Raw genomic sequence first — 20,732 nt, forward strand, 5'->3', positions numbered from 1 at the left:
GCATGCTGCTTCCTACACCTTTTAGCAGGGCCTGTGCCTAACACCCTTTTTGGGGTTGTGCATGTTGGCTGGATACAGTGTTTCTCCTACAGTGCTCATTAAGCTATGCACTACAGATTGTGGCTGTGCATGTTCTTTGAAAAAAGCATTAAACACATTTTTTTTAAAAAAAATGCTGTCCATTCCTTACCCTAAAGCACTTTCCATGGCCCTGTAAATAGAAAATTATTTCCCTGGAGGGGACCTTGACAGTGAACATTTTTCAGTCTCCTCAAAAATGCTGGCGATGGTGACCTGACCTCCACTGCGAACAAAAAACAGCTGAGAGGGTATATATAGACCACGGACAGCCCCAACCTCAGGTTTGAAAGCTTCCCGTGTCCTGTGAAGATGAAGGCACTTCTCACCGCCCTCCTCGCTGTGGCCGTGTGCGTGCAGAGAGGTATGTGGAAAAGAGGCGGGAGGGCAAGATGCACGAGGGGGACCACATGCCCACCGGTCCCAGGACCAGAGGTGGGCGAGGGGCTCAGCTTGCCATCCTGCAGCGGGGGCGCGCTTACCAATACCTCTGTGGGCCTAATGATGCCAGCATTAAGAATCCTGAAACTGAAATGTAATATTAATCATCATCATTAGGGCGATTATGTTTTATTATTATTATTATCATCGTCATTAACGAAAATGCTGACATTATAACAAGTATTATTGATGTTATTGTTTATAATAACAACAATAAAAATAACAATAATTCTAATAGTAATAATAATAATAATCATCATCATCGCGTTGAGAAGAACCACAATAACACCAACACATAAAAACACTAATAGTAGTACTAATCGATTATTATTATCAGATATCAATGTCTCAGTCGGATTTAATCTTTGTGAATGCGGCTTGAAATGTATTTAGACCAACAAAACCGATTTATTTGGTGAATCTGAGTAAAGAGGCCGATGTGCAACACTATTTTGATTGTAAAGTAAGTCGTTTTTTTATGTGTTTTATTTTCGTTATTTAAATTTCACGGAAAGTGGAAGAAAAGGCAGGAGAATGCGTGGCACAGTATTGTACAATCTACGCGGGTTCGGTCGGCAGCTCACTAGCTCCCGCGCACCGCTCACCGCACACCTCACGCGCACCGCGCACCTCACACCGCGCACCCGCGCACCTCACACCTCATGCGCACCGCGCACCTCACACCACGCACCCGAGCACCGCACCCCTCACAACGCGCACCTCACACCGCGTACTGCACACCTACATTCTACAAGACTAAAGATAGGAGTGGGAGCTCAGAACTGTAACTGTAAGGGGGGCCACTGATGTGTCCACATGCCTGGTTCGTGATTGGTCGAGGACGGAAATTAACGAAAAACATCAAAGGGGGCTTTCTGTGATGCGGAAGGAGGGTCATGCTGTCATGGTGAATGCATTCATTTACCACCGAAAGGAAGAGTAAAGAAACAGACTGCCAACTTGGGGATGTATGCCCCCGCACCCCTAAGTGAGTCGTCTGCGTCACTCCTGTGGCTTTCCACGGTGGGGTGTCGTGGCCTAAAAAGAAAGGACTAGTGGGGAATGATTACTCTTCAGGTGTTGCTGACGTGGGTCTGTGACCTTTGAACTAAGGCCCTGACGTAGCTCAAGAATTTGGAATACCGCCCGAGAGTCAACCACAGCCCTCACTTCCGGGTGCTTGTCCCTAACCATCTCCGCCCCATTCTTTGTCCTCCTGTCTTGGAGCTAGGTTTGAGCTGTATGACTCCCCTAATACATACATGAATACACTCATTCATACCATGTATGCATCTTTACAAGAATACATGTAAGTACAGAGACGTACAATATAGAACACATTCCAGTGCCAGAGGTGCAGGGATGCAGGTGAGTGACGTAAACGTGTTATAATTCTTACATCTTTTATAGCGCCCAGCTTTGCGCTTGCACGTACCCAGAAGGTAAGTGTAGAGGTAACAAGCCCTGTAGCGTTACCCTTGCACTGAAAGTAACACTACTGCCTAGGCATGTGACTAACAATGGTCCTGATTTACACCGACATTCATCAAACTTTCCAGCCCAGTGGTTAAGAACATTCCATCGCAGGTTCTCCCCTGGATTCAGCACGTGCTTCAGAAATCAGAGGAGTTGTTAATACCCCTCTACCCTAAACCGAGCCCTGTGTCTGTTGGAGGGGGTGGGGACGTCAGTACCGTGGCTCCTTCCATTAACATCTGCCTTTTCCTTGCAGCGCGCTCCCTGCAGTGCTACAACTGTGACAACCAGGCGAGCGAGGACACGTGCCTGAAGGTCACCACCTGCACCCTGTTCGACGGCAACATCTGCCTGACTTCGGTGAACGTGTACCCCTTACGTGAGTACCCGCGCATTGCACATACACACCGGGCGACTTGTTTGTGAAACCGAGGACACGCACACTGGGCAGCTCCACGTGAGTGACAGCAGCTGCGAATGAGCACCTCACAAGACGCGTGGCCACTTACAGGAACTTTACACTAGCGGAAGAACGGGCCAGCTCCGTTTTGTACTATTCCTGCTGTTTGAAGGGAGCAAACACATTTCACCCCACTTCACATTAAGGAGAGTGTTTTACACCGGGGCAAAAAATACAAAGAAATCGTATTTGGAACAATTTCTAAAGAGAAAAAAAAACATAATTATTGGTTGTAATTAATTTTTAAGATATACTAGAAGTTATCTTAAAAAAACTAAGCAAACTAATTATTTTTTTAAACCATTTTTGCAAACAAAAATGCCCTAGCTAATTTGGCCGCTATTTAGAACCACGTGCCATGTCCTTTCTTCATTTCTTATTATATAAGCATAGCAACAACAACTTGCGTTCAGTTTGCTTATATTTGTTCTGGTGCAGATTTTTAGTTTGGGGCAAATACTGTTTGCAACATTCTTTGTTTCCCAAAAGCAAAAATAGTGCAATGGAGGGTGGCCGGTGGCGGTGTATAGCGTCTATAGATGACCTCGGGTCTCACACTATTACTCACCACAATGACCGATGGCTCAATCAGGTGCAGACAGTCGGGAACGTATTATAGATATGGTCCCTGATTGTACTGCCGTGCACCTTTAGAAGGTTGCACTGGGCTCAAACAGGGGCAGTGCGCCACGTTACCGACAATGCGCCACCCCTATGCGGCCATAAGCTCGCTCTGCCCTGAGAATGGACTGGTCGTTTGAAACAGCTGCTCCGCCATTCACAGCGGAGGCAGTACCCGGCCTCCAATGGGAAGGGGAATAGAAATCCCCCTGCAGGTGAGTGCTGTGAGTGACTCGGGGCTCCATGACACCCACTTCCCCCCATTTAGGGTGACCACCTGGCATTGAGGCAAATTCTGGACAGGATTGTAAAAAATTCAGGACAAAGGGTCAAAATACAAAAATTCAGGACAAAGGGTCAAAATTCAGGATAAAAATTCAAGAACAAACGTTTTATAGACACACGCAAGAGAGGCCATGCCTCACTATGTTGTCAGTGCATTTATGTACTTTTTTTTAACATAGCTCTATTTATTCACTGTGGTCTTTTTGTGATTGCCTCCTGGTATGCTACATTCAGGTGTCACATTACGTCCCTGTTCAGTAGTAAATTAATGCCCTTCAGTACTGCGGCAAGGCCATCACCCCTACCCAAATCTACCCGATCTTTCTTGAAGAGAAAGTAACAGCAAAATTTTGATTATGTTTCCGAACATTTAAAAACCCCTGGCAAGCAGTATGGGAAACATTAAGGTAATTAACCTTATTCTAGTTTAAACAAATTGAACAAAAACATCTGGCTTACCCCAACCACCAATGGACTTTCAACCTTTTTTTTTTTTAAAGAGGTTGGGCAGAAGGTGTGGGCAACAGTCTCACACCTAATGTCAGGATGTGATGTACCCATAACTTGTCTCTAGTCTCACTGCACTAGAGTGTATGTCTGGGACTCTACATTTACCTCAGAAATGGGAGCCCGGACTACCAATCAAAGATAATAAAAGAGTAGGATGAAATCGAGATCAAATGGGAGATCCACAGCAAGTAATTCAAAGGGTTGTTGCTAAAGACTGGATAAATAAAGAAGAGAAGAACAAGGTGGGATAATTCCTAAAATCAGACAAGATGGGTCCACCAAGACTATTCTAAGGTATTGGATACCTACGGAGTTGTCTCTGCACACAGGAGCGAAACAGAAGAGGCACTGTCAAGTGGGTGAACAAGCAACACCCATCCACCTTGGCAAACTCTTCTGGTGCAATGGTACACTGTCCATGCTTGTGAAGGGTGAGCAGAGGCCAGACCCCTTGCCAGGTTGTGCAAGGCAATTGCCCGCTTTATCCATGTCTTTAAATGGTTTTGAAATTGAGAAAAAGCCAAACTAGAGATCTGGGTTATCCCTAAGTGTCAAGTACACATACAATCTTCAAAATATTTGGCATGTAAATTTCACAAACAAAATGTACAAATTTTAAAATGTAATTAGTGTTTCTTTAACATATGGCACTGTTTTCCCCTTTATATACAATTAGATCTCAGCTTGAACTAGGAACCAGTTACCTTTTGATACCTAGTGATTAATATCTACCATTCTTACACTGATTTCCGGGATGAAAATCTCGGCAGAGTGAACGGTCCCTCCAAGCCCAGTTTGCTTTTTGGTCTTCTCTTCTGCTTCCTGTAGTGGGCCACATGGCACTAGTGAAGATGGTGTGCTACCTCGATAATAGAATTATTTTGCAAACCTTCCCCTGCTCGTCCTTCATTCCTTCTTCAGACATGCCACACATCTGATTTGGTCGCTGCGGCACCGTCTGGTAGCTCTTTCCACTCTAAAGCTACCTGTGACTGAGGGTGGATTAGGTCTTCTGGACCTAGAATGCTATTATTCAGCTGCAAGGGTCCAATGGGTGGCTCGCTGGCTTTCTGCCCACCTCCCTGCATGAGATGGGGTTTACCAGTAAAGACTTTTAAGGAAGGCTTAATGCACTGCTCATTGTTTCCTACTGACCATTCTACGGATCACCATCCGGGGTTATCATGCCCGGCTTTCACTTGCCTTGCCAGAACTTGTAAACTCACAGACACGAAGAAACCCTATGCTCCTGCACTACCTTTGCTAAGCCTTCCCACTCGCACAGGATGGCTGTGCTCAGAGCAACTCCATCAGTGGTATGTTGCAGGTATCTTAAAATTGGGGAATTTGTTTCTGGACAACAAGCTACTAAATTTCCAAACCCTTGTGGCAGACTACCATCTTCACCCCGGTCAACTCCTTACTTACAACCACCTTAAACAATCATTAAATGCCCTATTCCATGTCTGCCACCTAGCACTAACCCTACAAGAGGTATGCCAGAAGCTCTATACCATAGGAAATAATGGCAAACTGATAGAATTGGTGTACAGACCTTTCCTGCAACATGGAATCCACTCCAGGTCTTCTTGTCATACTACCTGGGTGATTAATGTGGCCAAACCTCTGCAAGATATGGACTAAAATACTGGCCTTTCCCCACAACATATCCCATAGCTGTCACTTTAAGTAAATTCATAGTGCTTCCATGTCAATGCATTCTGCCCGTTGCTTGCCATTGGCCTTGTGGTTTGTAACTCACAATTTGTTGCTTTCAATTTGCTGGCTTTATTTGTTTTAGACTATGCAGCTTGAATTCGTCCCTTCCCTTGACAGAACCTTATTTACAGTATCCTCCCGAGTGCTCTCTTTCTGTGAACAGGCCTGTAAATCTTGTTCTTATCTTATCATATTTGCTGTGCATTCAAAGAACAAAGTCAAATGTCAGGCTCTGTCTTCGGTGGGAACTTAGTGTTTCCTTTCCTTTCTCTGACTTCAAAGTGAGAGGATTTATGCAACAATCTTGCTGGATACTGAGGTTAGGAAAGAGTTTTTTCTATCACATGAAAACATTTAAATAAACTTCAGAATATATCAGAATTAGGAGTACAAATGAAGCACATTTTTGTTAATTCTGAACTGTGCTGGAAACAAATACCTTTACATGATTAAAACAAATCATTGCATTAGGTGATGCAATTTCCACACATCATCGCCTGTACACAGTATGTTTCAAAAACTGTATATCTGTGCAAATATAATGGTCATTTCAATCAAAAATGTGTTGTCTGTAATGGCAGTGTATTAGCAAACCATCCATACTGCACTCCACTCTGCTCTGCACCACTCCACACCACTGCACCCTACTCTGCATCACTCCACTTTACACCACTCCATGCCATTGCACTCGTCTCCATTCTGAACCACTCCACATTATGCCACTGCACTCTATGCTACTTCACACTATGCCTCTTTACTCTACTCTGTACCCCTCTACTCTATGCCACTGCACTTTACGCCTCTCTACACCACTGCGCTCTGCTCCTCTGCACGCCATACCACTCCAGTCTAGGCAACACCAATCTAATCCGCACAACTCCACTCTCTGCCACTCTGCAATACTGCACTGTACGCCACTGCACTCTAAGCTAATACACTCTATGCTAGTGCACTTTACTCTGTAACACTCAACAAAATGCCCCTGCACTCTACATCAATACACTGCACATCACTCTAATCTACTCTGCACCTCTGCACTCTATGCCACAGCACTCTACACTACTTTACTCTATGCCATCACACTCTATGCCCCTTTATGCAACTCCACTCTAACCTGCACCTCTCCACTCTAAGCCACCTCACTCTACTGTGAAATAATCTATTTTATGCCACTGCACTCTGTGCCACTGCATTCTATGCCACTGCACTCTACCCTGCACCTCTCCACTCTATGCAACTGCACTCTACTCTGAAACAATCTATTCTACGCCACTGTACTCTATACCACTCTGACCACTGCACTCTAGTTCAATGCACTCTACACCACTGCAAGTTGACACTCTACTCTGCAACACTGCACTGGCCGCCACTATACTCTACACCACTCTGCTCTGTACTACTGCATTCTGCACCAATACACTCTGTTCCACTGCACTCTATGCCACTCTACTCTGCCCATGCCACTCTATGCAACTGCAGTCTACACCAGTGCAGTCTAAACAACTGCACTGTATGCCACTGCCCTTTACTCTGCACTACTGTACTCTATGCTACTGTTATCTGTACTACTCTACACCACTGCACTGACACTCAGCTCTACACCACTCTACTCTACACCACTCTACTCTATGTCACTGCACTCTAGGCACTTTACTCTACTCTACACCACTCTACAATACTCCACTCTGCACCACTCTACACCACTGCACTCTATGCCACGAGTCTACTCTGCACTTTGATACTGCACCACTCTGCATTACTGCACTCGCTGCTACTCTATTGTATGCCACTATACTCCACTGCACTCTGTAACTCTACCCCATGCCACTCTATGCCACTGCACTCTATGCCAATACACTCTAAACAACTGCACTGTACGCCACTGCCCTCTACTCTGTACCACTGTACTCTACACCACTGCTCTCTGTGCCACTCTACATCACTGCACTGACACTCTACTCTGCAGCGTTGCACTCTCCACCACTGTACTATACACCAATCTACTATTTACTACTGCATTCTATGCCAGTGCACTCTATGCCACTCTACTCTGCATCACTCCACTCTACACAACTGCACTCTACAGCACTATACTCTACTCTGCACCACTCCACACTATGCCACTGCACGCCCTGCAACGCGAGTCTACTCTGCACTCTATGCCACTGCACCACTCTACACTACTGCTCTCTCTGCCACTCTTTTATGCCACTCTACTCCACTGCACTCCATGCCACTCTACTCTGTCCAACGCCACTCCATGCCACTGCACTCTACGCTAACACACTCTAAACAACTGCACTCCACTCCACTGAACTCCACTGCTCCTATGCCACTTTACTCCACACCACTATGCACTAACTTTAAGCCATGCTGAACAGCAGCTACTCTGGTGTATAACATGGCTAATGGCTAAAACACATTAGTAAAGCCAATAACTCTTTCGTAGATGAGACCTATTGGCTTTGCCAATGTTTCTTAGTACTATTAGGTACCGAGGTCCCTGAAAGAACTGAAAAATACAATTACATCATAATAAAGGCTGCTACAAAATGTGCAAATACATTTTGGTTAAAGAAAAAAAGTGCTTCTCAAATACAGATTTGAATAGTGTACAGTTTATACCTAGTGCTAAAAAATTTATAACACTCCATTAAAACCACACACTCCGCAGCTCACCTTGGAACACCATTACAATACCTCTCCAAAAGAAATATCTTTGCCACCAGAAAACTTCAAGTGACTCCTTTCAGTAAAGTCAATGCAGGTTTTCAAGCCCCTTTGCCTTTGCAGATTTACCAGTTGCCCACATTTGCATGTCTTTAGGGAAGAAGACCCCCTGGCAAGAAGGTCTGATTCTTATCTGTCTGCCCCTCCCTCAGAGCGCACGAGACTCCCAGCCTTTGAAACATGCTGGGGAAACTAAACTGCCATTAATTTCACCCTGCTGTCTTTTGTCCTTTTGGTAAAAAGCTAAAATCAGGGACAAATTATGGGAAGTCCGTGAAATTTATGGACGGGTGGTCACCCTACCCCCATTGCGGGGCCACACTCCTGAGGCATAGCAACTGCACCACCCCCATGCGGCACACTATTAGTGTGCGTCCTGATGGTCTTTTTGCTTCTGCACCCATCCTCTTAATGTGGCGCTGGCACAGAGAGAAACTGTCTCCCTCATTTGCATGTGCCAAGCCCCTATGCAAATGAGGAAATACTCCCTAAGGATAACTCCTGCGCCATATCTGCGCCTGCGCTCTTTGTAATACTCTCTGTGCGAGCATCTTTGGCCCCCTCCGTATAAGTCTATAACATATCATGCCAGTAGAGCTGATGGTGCAGTATATCGTAGCAGAGTGCCATGTGTGGGCGCTTGTCGCGCACTCAGCATGCGCTATGATAGACTTAAATTTAGACGATGCGTGTGATACTCCTTTTACTTTTCACCCACCACAACTGCTGTAACAAATATGTTTGAGATATTCAGACAAATTTAGAACACATAATCAGGCAAATTTAGAAGACATACCTTTGATAAGCACATCAATATAGACTATAGCCCTGAAGAAGTCAATGGTGATAATGCCAGATGACGAAGCGTATTGGCTAGAGTGCTTGCAAGTGTGATGAAGCAGAACAAAGACGAGACTGATTGTGCAACAACTCAACTCTACATAGCACTTGGGTTAACGAGTGCCTGGAGGTGCAATAGATACAACCGCCTTTGCTCTACAATACGACTTCTAGCAGCCACTGAAAGCCAATACTATATATATAAAAAAAAGCTACTGCTGTATAATCCAGCTCCTAGCAGTCACAGAGTGTACCTAATCCAGGGCCATGTAATCCTGCCAGGTAATCCAATTCCTACCCCCCCCCCCCCCCCCCAGTGCACCAACAATAATCCTGCCTTCTTGTCCTGTGTAATCGGATAGTGACATCCACAGACTGCCCACTGATAGATGTTGCTCGTGAAGGGTAGTCAACCTCCTAACTGCCCAGTGGTCTAATAAACCTGCATAGACCGTGACAAGGGTGCACTATTAGTGGCAAGGAAAGAAGGCAGAACGGTGACAAGAGATCACCATTAGTGGCGAGGAAGGCAGAACGGTGACAAGAGATCACTATTAGAGGCAGGAAGGCAGGGCAGTGTCAAGGGTTCACCATTAGAGTGGGTTGGCAGAGGGGGAAACTGCCAAGAGTTCACTATTAGAGGCGAGAAAGGAAGGCAGGACAGTGACAGGAGTTCACTATTAGGTGGGCGGGGGTTGGCAGACAGGGGGTAACAGTAACGAGAGATCACTTATAAAACGAGCAGGGAGGGGGTCGGTGCCAAGAGATCACTCGTAGAGCGCAACAGTGAAAAGAGCGCTCTCAGCAGCGGAGCAGAGAAGGCGGGCGGTCAGACGCCATCAGCATCAGAGTCCGGACCGGGAATGGTGTGGTCTCGGAGGGGCCCCGCAGCAGCTGTGTAACACAGACCCCGGCGCAGGGGGCCCTATTCAGCCCAAAGTCTATGAATATTTGTGGGATATTGACGACTCGGGGCCCCTTCTCACATTCTGCCGAGAGGGGGCCGACATTTCGCGCTACGCCGCTGCCCCGCAGTTGAAGCACGAGTGTTTTTAGTGTTTTTAGACTCAGTCCTGCCGGAGAACCGGCTTAGCCGAGTCTTTGTTCAGAAGGTCGCGCCCCTGTCCTTGAGGGACACTTCTTTCCCCGGGCCAGAAGGGAGGATTGACACGTATTCAGCGTTCTCTCCCAAACATGACTAGCTGGGCTGGACCAGGCGTGGCCTGAATACTGTGACACACCTATATTTAAGGAACACACCCAAAGGGCTGGGCGGTCTCCGGAGGGGCAGCGCTGGAGATGGCCGTCTCAGGCTGTGACTTCAAAGATGCACCAGCGCCTGGAGGTCCTCACGGCCGATTTGCTCCGTTTTAATACATTTCGATCAGTGTTTAATATGTGCTTGCTGTTTCCGGTGCGGGGCACCGGTACTTATTTTTGAGGGCCGCACTTATTTTTTCTGCCTCAAGCATTTACTGCGAGCAAAAGACACATGTGGGAAAGACGAGGAAGAGAAAGACGGAAAAGCGTCACAATGGGAGAAAGCAGAAAGCTTCAAGATTGGGTTGAAGAGGCAGGGAGTGGCGGTAAATGGATTAAAGAGCTCTTAGATGGTTTAAGGATTAAGCTGCCTCAGTATCACGTGTTCGCACATTTAATTGTAGCAGCCACGTGTTTAAGAGGAGGGCTCTGGTCACCGGCACCTTTTCATTTACAAATTAAGCACTGACTGATTCTCGATTGTTGTAATCGAAGCACCAAGCACGAGCTGCTGCAGTGGCATTTTGGTGTTTAACGTGCACTTTTACAGTATGTTTTTAAGTTATGTCAGTGGTAAACCCAAATAAATTACAGCAGATAGCTGACATACTGCCCCAAAGTAGGAGCCAGCTTTCTGTTTACACTTAGCCTTCTTGCCCCATGCTGAAGAGCACACCAGCTTTCACTGTGTGCCATGAAGTCTGCCACTTTATGTTAAGAGATGGGAATTGTGTCAAGGTTTACCCAGCCACCAATACCATACTGGAAGACCCTCTGCAGTCTCTGCAGGGAGAACAAGCATTTGCAATGCAATGGGTCTTGCGTTTGCTCGAGTTAGAGCTATTAGCGTTGTAAATTCCCAACTGGGCTTCTCTTGCCACATAAATTGAAAATGAAAAGTAAAACAGTTGACATAAGCGAGCCGATTCAAAGCACCAATGCCGCCATGAGTATGGACGCGAAAAAGAAGTTTGCTCGCAGTCAAACGTATTGGCAAAAGTGCAATTATCTATGTAACAGGGTTGATGGCCAAGGCAGTAACAAAACAGAAAGCATTTACCAATGATGATAAAGGATTTTTGAAAGGCAAGCCCATGAATGAGTGAAAGTAATGGGGGTGCGTTGAGCGTGGTTAAAAGCCCAAAGATAGATTACAACAGGAGAAAGCGCTTGCGCGCTCAACCTAAAAAGCTACCTGCCCACCAGACTGCAACCTAAAAAGGAAACTATATAAAGTTGGACAAAGTTGTGGTCAGCCATTAAGATGCAAAAGACGACAGCTCGGGTTAGTCACGATCATTGGAAAGGCGACGCTTGTTTTTCTAGGAACCCCAGGAGTACCATGAAGATTTGGCCCATGGTTCTTAAAAGATTGTCGCAAGAATCCCTATATTTACTTATTCAAAGTGTTGTCACATGGAATCATTAGTGAGGTTGATCCTGTTTTAGTAAATACTCACTTGTTGTCTGTTTAGTTTAAACTAACAACGACTGGTTGTCTGTCAACACTCGTTTTGGGGAACTTTCCTGTGTGAATCAGGAATGATTATTATAATATGCTTTTGAGCAGCAAGCATAGGGTTTTGCTGTTGTTTTCTAGTTGCTCAATTACATCCCATTTTAGGTAGTTTGCCGTGTGTTCCATGGTTATGTAATGATTTGTCCATTTGCTTGTGGTCTTCTTACATCCTACATTGCCAGGATATTCATCTATCCAGGTTTTAATCTTTCTGCAAGTCATTCCTATGTATTTAAGACCGAGAGGACAGGTAACCATGAATATTGCATTTCTCGAGTTGCAATGTTTATGTCTTTTCAATGTCTATGGCACTTTTAAACCTAACTCCATTGTCCTGGTCTGTCCGGCTAGATAACATACACTACAGTAGCCACATGGGTAATGCCCCACTACCTTAGGAAGGCTCCATGCATGAAGTGGAGGCTGTGTATTCATTTTTGTTTTTTTTCCTCTTCCATGTACCAGGGCGTCTCTGACACTCCTTGCCCATTTGTGTGAAAACTTGGGTTTTTCCCAGGACAAGGAATTTATGTTTAATATATGCCAGTTCCTCTAGATAGTCTTTTTCACCTGATTCAAGGCTATGTCATAGGTAATAACACATAACAGTCCTGGGTCAGTATTGTCCCAATTTCTCATTTCTAAGGGGATGTCCCTATTCTGGTTTCTGACCCTCTTTTTAGGTTTCTCTCTGATATGTTCAAGGTAATCACGTCCCCTCAGTTTCCTAGAGAGGGTCGTTGTCTGAATTTTGAAATCGGAAATCCTGCTATAATTCCTTCTAATTCGTTAAAATTGCCCATAGCGAAGATTCTTCCGCAATGGGTGGGGGTCAAAACAGTCAGATTTCAGCAGACTGTGTTTGTCTCTGGGCTTGTGATGTCTGTTTGCGTGCAGGACACTATTCATCCATTGGAAAACAGGGACAGTCAAGTCCCTAACGCCTTTTCAAATAAACAGAATATCATCAATGTACCTGTTCCAAGTCAATATGTTGGTTCTGAAAGGATGTGAGGTGCTCAGAATAAACTTCCTTTCCAAATTATGACGTACAGCCAGATGTACTGGGAGCAAATGTACTACCCATTAAAGTACCATTGATTTGTAGATATACTGTGCCCTCATACTCAAAAAAATGTTTTGTCGACGCTAGTCTTGCGTACTCCATCATGAAATGTCATGGGCTAGATAACCACAGTTCGCAGAACAGAGGATTTCTTGTATGACCTGCAGTGTATCCTCCTGAGGTAAGCGTGTCTAGAGACATTCTATATCTAAGCTTGTTAGAAGATTGTCTTCTGGGTCAAAGCTGATGTCTTTAAGGACTAACAAAGCCTTAGCATCCTTTAAGCAGGTTAGAGTGCTCTGTACCATGTTTTTAAGGAAGAAATCAATGATCTGGGACCAAGATTCTAAAATTGAACCTAAAGTTGAAACTATCAGGCATGCCGGTGGGGGTATCCCGTTTCTGTGTTTTTTAGGGAATATATAAAAATATGGTGTTCTAGGGACATCCGGTTTGGCCCAGAAGACAATATTTGTATAAGCTTAGATATAGAAAGTCTTACCTCAGGAGGATATACTAGAGGTCATACAAGGAATCTTTTACACAGCAAACTGGGATTATTCTACCCCATGGCAATTTGTGATGAAGCACTCAAGACTAGCAGTACAAAACATGCTTTTGAGTCTAACAACAGTATTAAGGCATTGAGCAACTTTGTATAAAATGCAAGTTACCACCTACATACCTCAAGCAGTGCTCTCCTCTAGGCACACTGACACTGTAAGCTTTTTTTGTGATTAAAACATGGTGCCAGAGACTACACAATTATGTCTGTAGCAAGTGCATTGGCACATGAGCTCTAGTACCAGTATTAGGTTCTGAGGCTTGCTGGACTCGCACAGATGTCTGCAGAACGTTTTTTAAAATGCAGTCTGTATTAAGCTAGGCAGAATAGGACTACATCACATTTTTCTTCTTGTCAATTCAAATAGGTGCGGAGTTTGTACAAATAATGCACATGTAATATTAGATCACAGACTGACCGTCAATAACTCTGCTCTTCGTGATGCTGCCCATTCATAATCCCTCTTGATTTCATCCTCTTGTGGCCTCACCCCCTCCATCAATATGTGCGTTTCAGAATATTTTCCCCTTTTCCACTATTGGCCCACCGAGCTATATGGCTGGCTATGTTTTCCTTGCCAAATATATTCATTAGCACTATAGCCTAGTGCATCAAGGTGCACTGTTTGTAGCCCGCAGTTCTTGGATTCTAATACTAGTGAGATACATCACTTGGTCAACTTGTTTTCTGTACAGATCTGTCAGTAAACTGCAGGTTGAAGACTTGAGTTCTCATAAGATGGCTCAAAAAGTCAAAGTGCTTAAGCAGAAAATTGCTTATAACCTGCAGGTCATAAGTTTGAATCCCAGTAAGAAACTTCAGTTTGGAAGGTGACACAGGGAGGGCAATAGGTTGTTGGGTGTACTCTACAGGTATCATAGGAAAGTGTTAGTGGTGAGTAGAGAGCAATACCCTCACCTTACTTTGTTAGGGGGAGGGCCCTTCATCTTTTGCTACTTCACTGGTGGCCACCTTCAAGCACAGCTCTCGGGTACTTTCCAGTGAATTGGCCTTCTCACCCAATTCACCTTCTAGGCCTAAGTGCCATGTGGGATATAATGGCAGGAAGGTGGAAGTCTCACAGCACGCCAGAATTCTCGTTTGGGAACAATTTGTGAAGTGCTGAGAACAGACCAGCTCTTCTTAAACTTCTTTCTTGCAAGCACTTCAGACCAGCACACACTGTAGCCACATTTTGCCATTGAGAGTCTGAAGCGCTTGCGAGAGAGACGTTTATCGTATGTTGTGCAGTTTAACATACATATGTGATAATTGGGGTTACCAGCCATCCGCACTGATGTATTTGACAACACCCAGTTCCAAATTGAATGCTAATTGGACCCCAACATTGACTTATCAACAAGGCGTTACAGGTAACTTTCTGCCTGGGAGTCTTATTCAAGATTCTCCAGTTACTTGCTGATAAACCTGTCAGTGTTAGGGTGGTCTTCCCCAAGTTTGTTTGCTTGTGTGCCTCACATTTTCCTGTATCTTCTTTGTTGGCCTGAAGGGTCTGAGCACTTTACTACTGCTGACCAATGTTAAAGTGCATGTGCTTCTCCCCTAAACACGGTAACATTGGATTATCCACAATTGGCATATTTAATTTACTTGTGGAGTGCCTCTGACCTTATTTGGTTTCTTATCTTTAATTTATAAAGGGACACGTTAGAGGTTCGATGGACCTATTGACCACGCTCAGAGTAAATCCTACCATAGGACTCAATTTCAATACCAATCAATAGCAATATCAATCAATAAAATCATCAATCTCGGGAGTCAGTAATTTCCATGCACCATGACCTCTTTGACCATAACCACAACTTTATGTAAGAGTTAGAATGTTTATTTCCCTATATTAACAATGCTAATATCACATAACTTAATCTCAATATCAAATGATAAACATACAGAAACAACACTGCTTGACCAAATCTAAAAAATCTCAACTTATTCAAAGCATGTATGGTTACGCATCCTAGGATTACAATGCAAATCGCTAACAAGAATAACTCACAATAGAAATAGCATATGTTTAGGTTCAGCAAAGAAACTTCATTAACTGTTGTTAATAATTAGCAAACATCTTCTGTGAGTCTCCTAGCTAACCTTCAGATTAGAGTAGCATGTTTGGGCCTCATGCAAAACAATTTAGTCAACACAAATTTGGAAAAACATCTAGCTATAGATCTATCAAAATTAGCAGTTGGTACCTAGGAACAAAAGACAAATTACATCAATCAATAATATTTGGTTAATACCTTGCCTCAATATGGGTCAGCAAGCTGCGACTGTCTTTGTCAATTGATCATCTGTTCGGTCAGCATCAGCATCGGACCATGAAAGGAAATGGTTCAGAACAGGGGACTCTAACTATCTGAACCATTTGTAAAGCATAGTCTGAGGATCAGCATTCAGCATCAAAAGTTTAAGAAATAAATTTAAAGATAGAACTAAAGTCCTCACAAGCTGTTCAGCTCCTCAAACAGAATAAGGACGCTCCTCTCAGGAGGATATCAACGTTGGAAAAAGCTTATCTCTTTTCAGTGCAGTCGGGCTAAGGTAAAACCACCCAGAACACTTTCCACATTGACATTGGTCAAAGAATCGTACATTTACATTTAGTCAAATGAAAGTAGAACTTCAAATCTAAAATATAACTAAACTGTCTTTCACATGTAAATGATTGGCTCCTCTTCTCCTGTTCTCCGGACGCAACCACCTCAGATGCATCCTTCTCAACACCCGCTCAGTCCACAAGCACGCCATCGATCTCTGGGACCTTCTCGGCTCCTCCTCCCCGGACATCGCCTCCCTGATGGAGACCTGGATGAAGCCATCCTCAGCACCCGACATCGCCATAGGCATCCCGGACGGCTACAAGATCACCTGCAGAGACCGCACCAACAGATCGGGAGGAGGGATCGCCATCGTCCACAGGAACACCATCAGACTCTCAACCAACACCGAAGACACCCTCAGCACCGCCGAACACATGCACTTCCATATCCACATTGATCCCAAGACCACCCTCAGAGGTACCCTCATCTACAGACATACCGGACCTCGACCTCAGTTCAGTGACTCCATCGCCGATGTCGTCAGCACTCAAGCCCTTGCTTCTACAGACTACATCCTCCTCAGAGACCTGAACTTCCACCTCAAAAACAGCAATGACAGCAACTCCACCACCCTGCTCGACAACCTCGCCAACATCGGAGTCAAACAGCTCATCGCGTCACCCACCCACTCCGGACACACGCAAGACCCCATCTTCTCCGCCAGCAGCCACACCGCCTTCAGCCACACCACTGAACTCCACTAGACCAACCACCACTGCATCCACTTCAACTTCGAGAAACCCACCACTCACCAACACCCGCAACCAATCCCCCGCCACAGCTGGACCAGCTGATCTCTGCCCTCGCCCGAGCCCCACCAGCCGACACCACTGACACGACACAGCTGCCCGCAACCTCAGGCAATGGATCGACGATTGCGCCAACGATGTCGCCCCGATCAAGAAACCCTTCTACAACCCTGCCATCAGAAAGGCCACCTAGTTCACCACCGACCTCCGGACCTCCAAACAGACTTGCTGAAAACCCGAGAAGAAGTGGCGGCAAGAACAGACACCAACCACCCGCATGGCCCTCAAGAACGCCATCTGCAAGCACCACCAGCTCATCCGGACCACCAAGAGATCCTCCTTCAAGGAACGAATTGGCAACAATGTGCACAACAGCAAAGAGCTCTTCAACATCGTGAAGGAACTCTCCAACCCCAGCTCCAGCACCAACGACATCCCACCTTCGCAAGACCTCTGCGTCACCTTCTTTCACCGCAAGATCGCAGACATCCACGATACCTTCAACACCAAGACCCCAAAGACAGTTGCCAACACCTCCGACTCATCGCCCCCCAGCCACACCAACCTCCTGCTCTCCTGGACACACGTCAGTGACGTTGACACCACCAAAGTAATGAACACCATTCACTCCGGCTCACCATGTGACCCCTGCCCGCACCACATCTACAACAAAGCGAGCTCCATCATCGCCCCCCAACTCCGTTTGATCATCAACAGCTCCTTCGAGACCGCCACCTTCCTGGAAAGCTGGAAGCATGTCGAGATCAATGCCTTATTAAAGAAACCCAGGGCAGACCCTAAGGACCTCAAAACCTACCAGCCCATCTCCCTGTTTCCGTTCCCAGCAAAGGTCATTGAGAAGATCGTCAACAGGTAACTGACCCACCACCTTAAGGAAAACAACACTCTGGACCTGCCCCAATCTGGTTTCCGCAGCAACCACAGCACCAAGACCGCCCTCATCGCTGCCACCGACGACATCAGGACCTTCATGGACAAAGTCGAAACCGCAGCTCTCAATCTCCTGACCTCTCGGCCGCCTTTGACACCATCTGCCACTACACCCCGCGTACACGCCTCCATGACGTAGGGATCTGCGACAAAGCCCTAGACTGGATCACCTCCTTCCTCACCGGCAGAACCCAGAGAGTCCACCTCCCTCCATTCTGACCTGAAGCCACCAAGACCATCTGTGGCGTGCCACAGGGCTCCTCCCTCAGCCGACCCTCTTCAATGTCTACGTGGCACTGCTCGCCAACATTGTTCGATCTCACAACCTCAACCTCGTCTCATTTGCTGATGACACCCAGCTGATACTCTCCCTCACCAAGGACCCTGTCACTGCCAAAACCAACCTCCACGAAGGTATGAAGGCCGTCGCCAACTGGATGGAGAACAGCCACCTAAAACTGAACTTAGACAAGACAGAGGTCCTCATCCTCAGCCCCACCACCTCCGCCTGGGACGCCTCCTGGTGGACGACCATGCTGGGAGCTGCGCCAACACCCACCAACCACGCACACAACCTGGGTTTCATCCTTGACTCATCGCTCTCCATGACCCAACAAGTCAACGCCGTCTCATCCTCCTGCTTCAACACCCTCTGCATGCTCCACAAGATCTACAGGTGGATCCCTACTGAAACCAGAAGGACAGTCACCCAGGGCCTCGTCAACAGCAGACTGGACTACGGCAACGCTCTCTATGCGGAAACCACAGCCATTCTCCAGAAAAGACTGCAACGAATACAGAATACCTTCACCCGCCTCATCCTCGACATCCCCTGCCGTAGCCACATCACAGCCCACCTGAGAGACCTACACTGGCACCCCGTCAACAAAAGGATCACCTTCAAACTCCTCAACCACACCCACAAAGCACTCCAAAACGCCGGACCTGCATACCTCAATGATCGACTCACCTTCTACACCCTAAACCAACATCTCCGCCGACCTCGCCCTCGCCACTGTTCCATGCATCCATAGGACAACAACCGGCGGCAGACCATTCGCATACCTCGCTGCCAAGACCTGAAACACCCTCCACATCCACTTACGACAGACCAAGGACCTATTGACCTTCAGGAGACACCTCAAGACCTGGCTGTACAAGCATTAGTAGCTCCCCACCCAACCCTCAAGCGCCTTGAGACCCTCACGGGTGAGTAGCGCACTCTACAAATGTACTTATTCATTCATTGATTGATTGAATCTCATCCTCGGACTCGTCAAGTAACAATTTTGTATCTCTCTGTCCTTCCGTCAGTGCATCCATCGCCACTCCAGAGATACCTCCAAATCTGACAATCTCATCCAATAACACGTCAAAGTTGCGTGCAGGGTCACTTACATACAGTGTCACGTCGTCGGCATACATGGAGATCAGAATCGCTCTCTGACGAAACGGCAGCCCCCGCACACTGTGGTGCTGTCTCAAAAAGGCCACAGGCGGCTCCATTGCGATCGCAAAAAGCAATGGCGACAGGGGGCATCCCTGCCTAGTTCCATGCGCCACCGCAAAGGGCTCCAACACACATCCGTTCACCCGTAGACGAGCCACTGGCTGTGAATATAACAAACGTATCCAGTTCACAAAACGCCTACTCATTCCCACCCTCTCAAGAAGCGCAAACAGATATTTCCACAGCAATGAATCGAACGCCTTAGTAGCATCTAGGAACACCACCACAGCCGCATCATCGACGGAAACTGAACCAGCCACGATGAAAAACGTACGCAGATTATGTGCAGTGGACCGTCCCGGGATAAACCCTGACTGATCCGGCAGCACCAGTCTCGTCATAAGAGGCTGCAGCCGTGCCGCTATCAATTTAGTCAATATCTTGTTGTCAATGTTGATCATCGATAGGGGCCGATACGAGTCACAGCTAACTGAAGCCTTACCAGGCTTAAGAACCGTAACAATAAGCGCCTCGCGCAGAGAGGCCGGGAGGACTCCCCCCCCGCAGGGTCTCATCGTACACCTCTAATAGATAGGGCGCCAAGATGTCGGCATATTCTTTATAAAACGCCGGAGTCAACCCATCCAACCCGGAGCCTTGTGTCCTGGAAGGCTCTGAATTGCAGCCTTGACCTCTTCTATAGTGAAGGGAGCATCAAAATATTCCCTATGCGCCCTGTCAAACCAGAGGAGACTAATGTCAGAGAAATATCCCTGAATCACCTCCACGGGAACCGCAGAGGGAGCAGAATAAAGATCCTGAAAAAATGCAGTGAAGACCTTCAAAACCTCAGACGTACCCGTCACTCGCTCCCCACTCGGATCATCCATTTCGGTCACTTAACTGCAAATTTCCCTAAAAAATGTAATTCTCTCAGAGACGCCTCTTCATACGCGGAGACTGCAGCCCGCAAGGCTGCCAATGTATCTCCGGACCAGTCCGACAGCAGCCGAGTCTCCAGGTCCGCAATCTGCCCCTCCAACTCAGCCAGCTCGCGACGCAGCGCGTGTAATACACTGTGTTGCTTTGAAATGCATATCCCGCGTACAACCACCTTAAAGGCTTCCCACAGCGTACCAGCAGACTCTACCGAGCCCGCATTCTGTTCAAAATAAAGGTTAATGTCACGGCGCAATTCCTCACAGAACAACTCATCTCTAAGTGCCCCGAGCGGCAGCTTCCACACATAGGTCTGTGCAGGCCCACTAGGTATCTCCAGCTCTACTCGCACCGGGGAGTGATCAGACAGCGTGCGCGCCAAATGGTCAACCGAGCGGGTCCATAAAGCCACATTGAGTGAGCCTATCCAGCGATCAAGGCGCGACCAACTA

General features: G+C 46.5%; 1 protein-coding gene across 2 annotated transcripts in view; it reads left to right on the forward strand.

Moving 5' to 3' along the window:
* The first annotated feature begins 328 nt into the window (after positions 1-328).
* The window catches only part of LOC138282879 (lymphocyte antigen 6E-like), a 34,170-nt gene continuing 13,766 nt past the window's right edge, over positions 329-20,732 (forward strand). Inside the window, exons 1-2 of one of the 2 annotated variants that reach the window (XM_069220871.1) lie at positions 329-442; positions 2,252-2,374. In XM_069220871.1, the coding sequence (XP_069076972.1) occupies positions 391-442; positions 2,252-2,374 (175 nt within the window). In that variant the 5' untranslated portion in view covers positions 329-390. Of the gene's footprint in view, positions 443-1,738; positions 1,829-2,251; positions 2,375-20,732 lie in introns of those variants that run through there. The other variant, XM_069220872.1, reaches the window with a different exon arrangement.

The sequence above is a fragment of the Pleurodeles waltl genome, chromosome 2_2 (genome assembly GCF_031143425.1).
Source record: "Pleurodeles waltl isolate 20211129_DDA chromosome 2_2, aPleWal1.hap1.20221129, whole genome shotgun sequence".
In the NCBI taxonomy this organism is placed as follows: Eukaryota; Metazoa; Chordata; class Amphibia; order Caudata; family Salamandridae; genus Pleurodeles; species Pleurodeles waltl.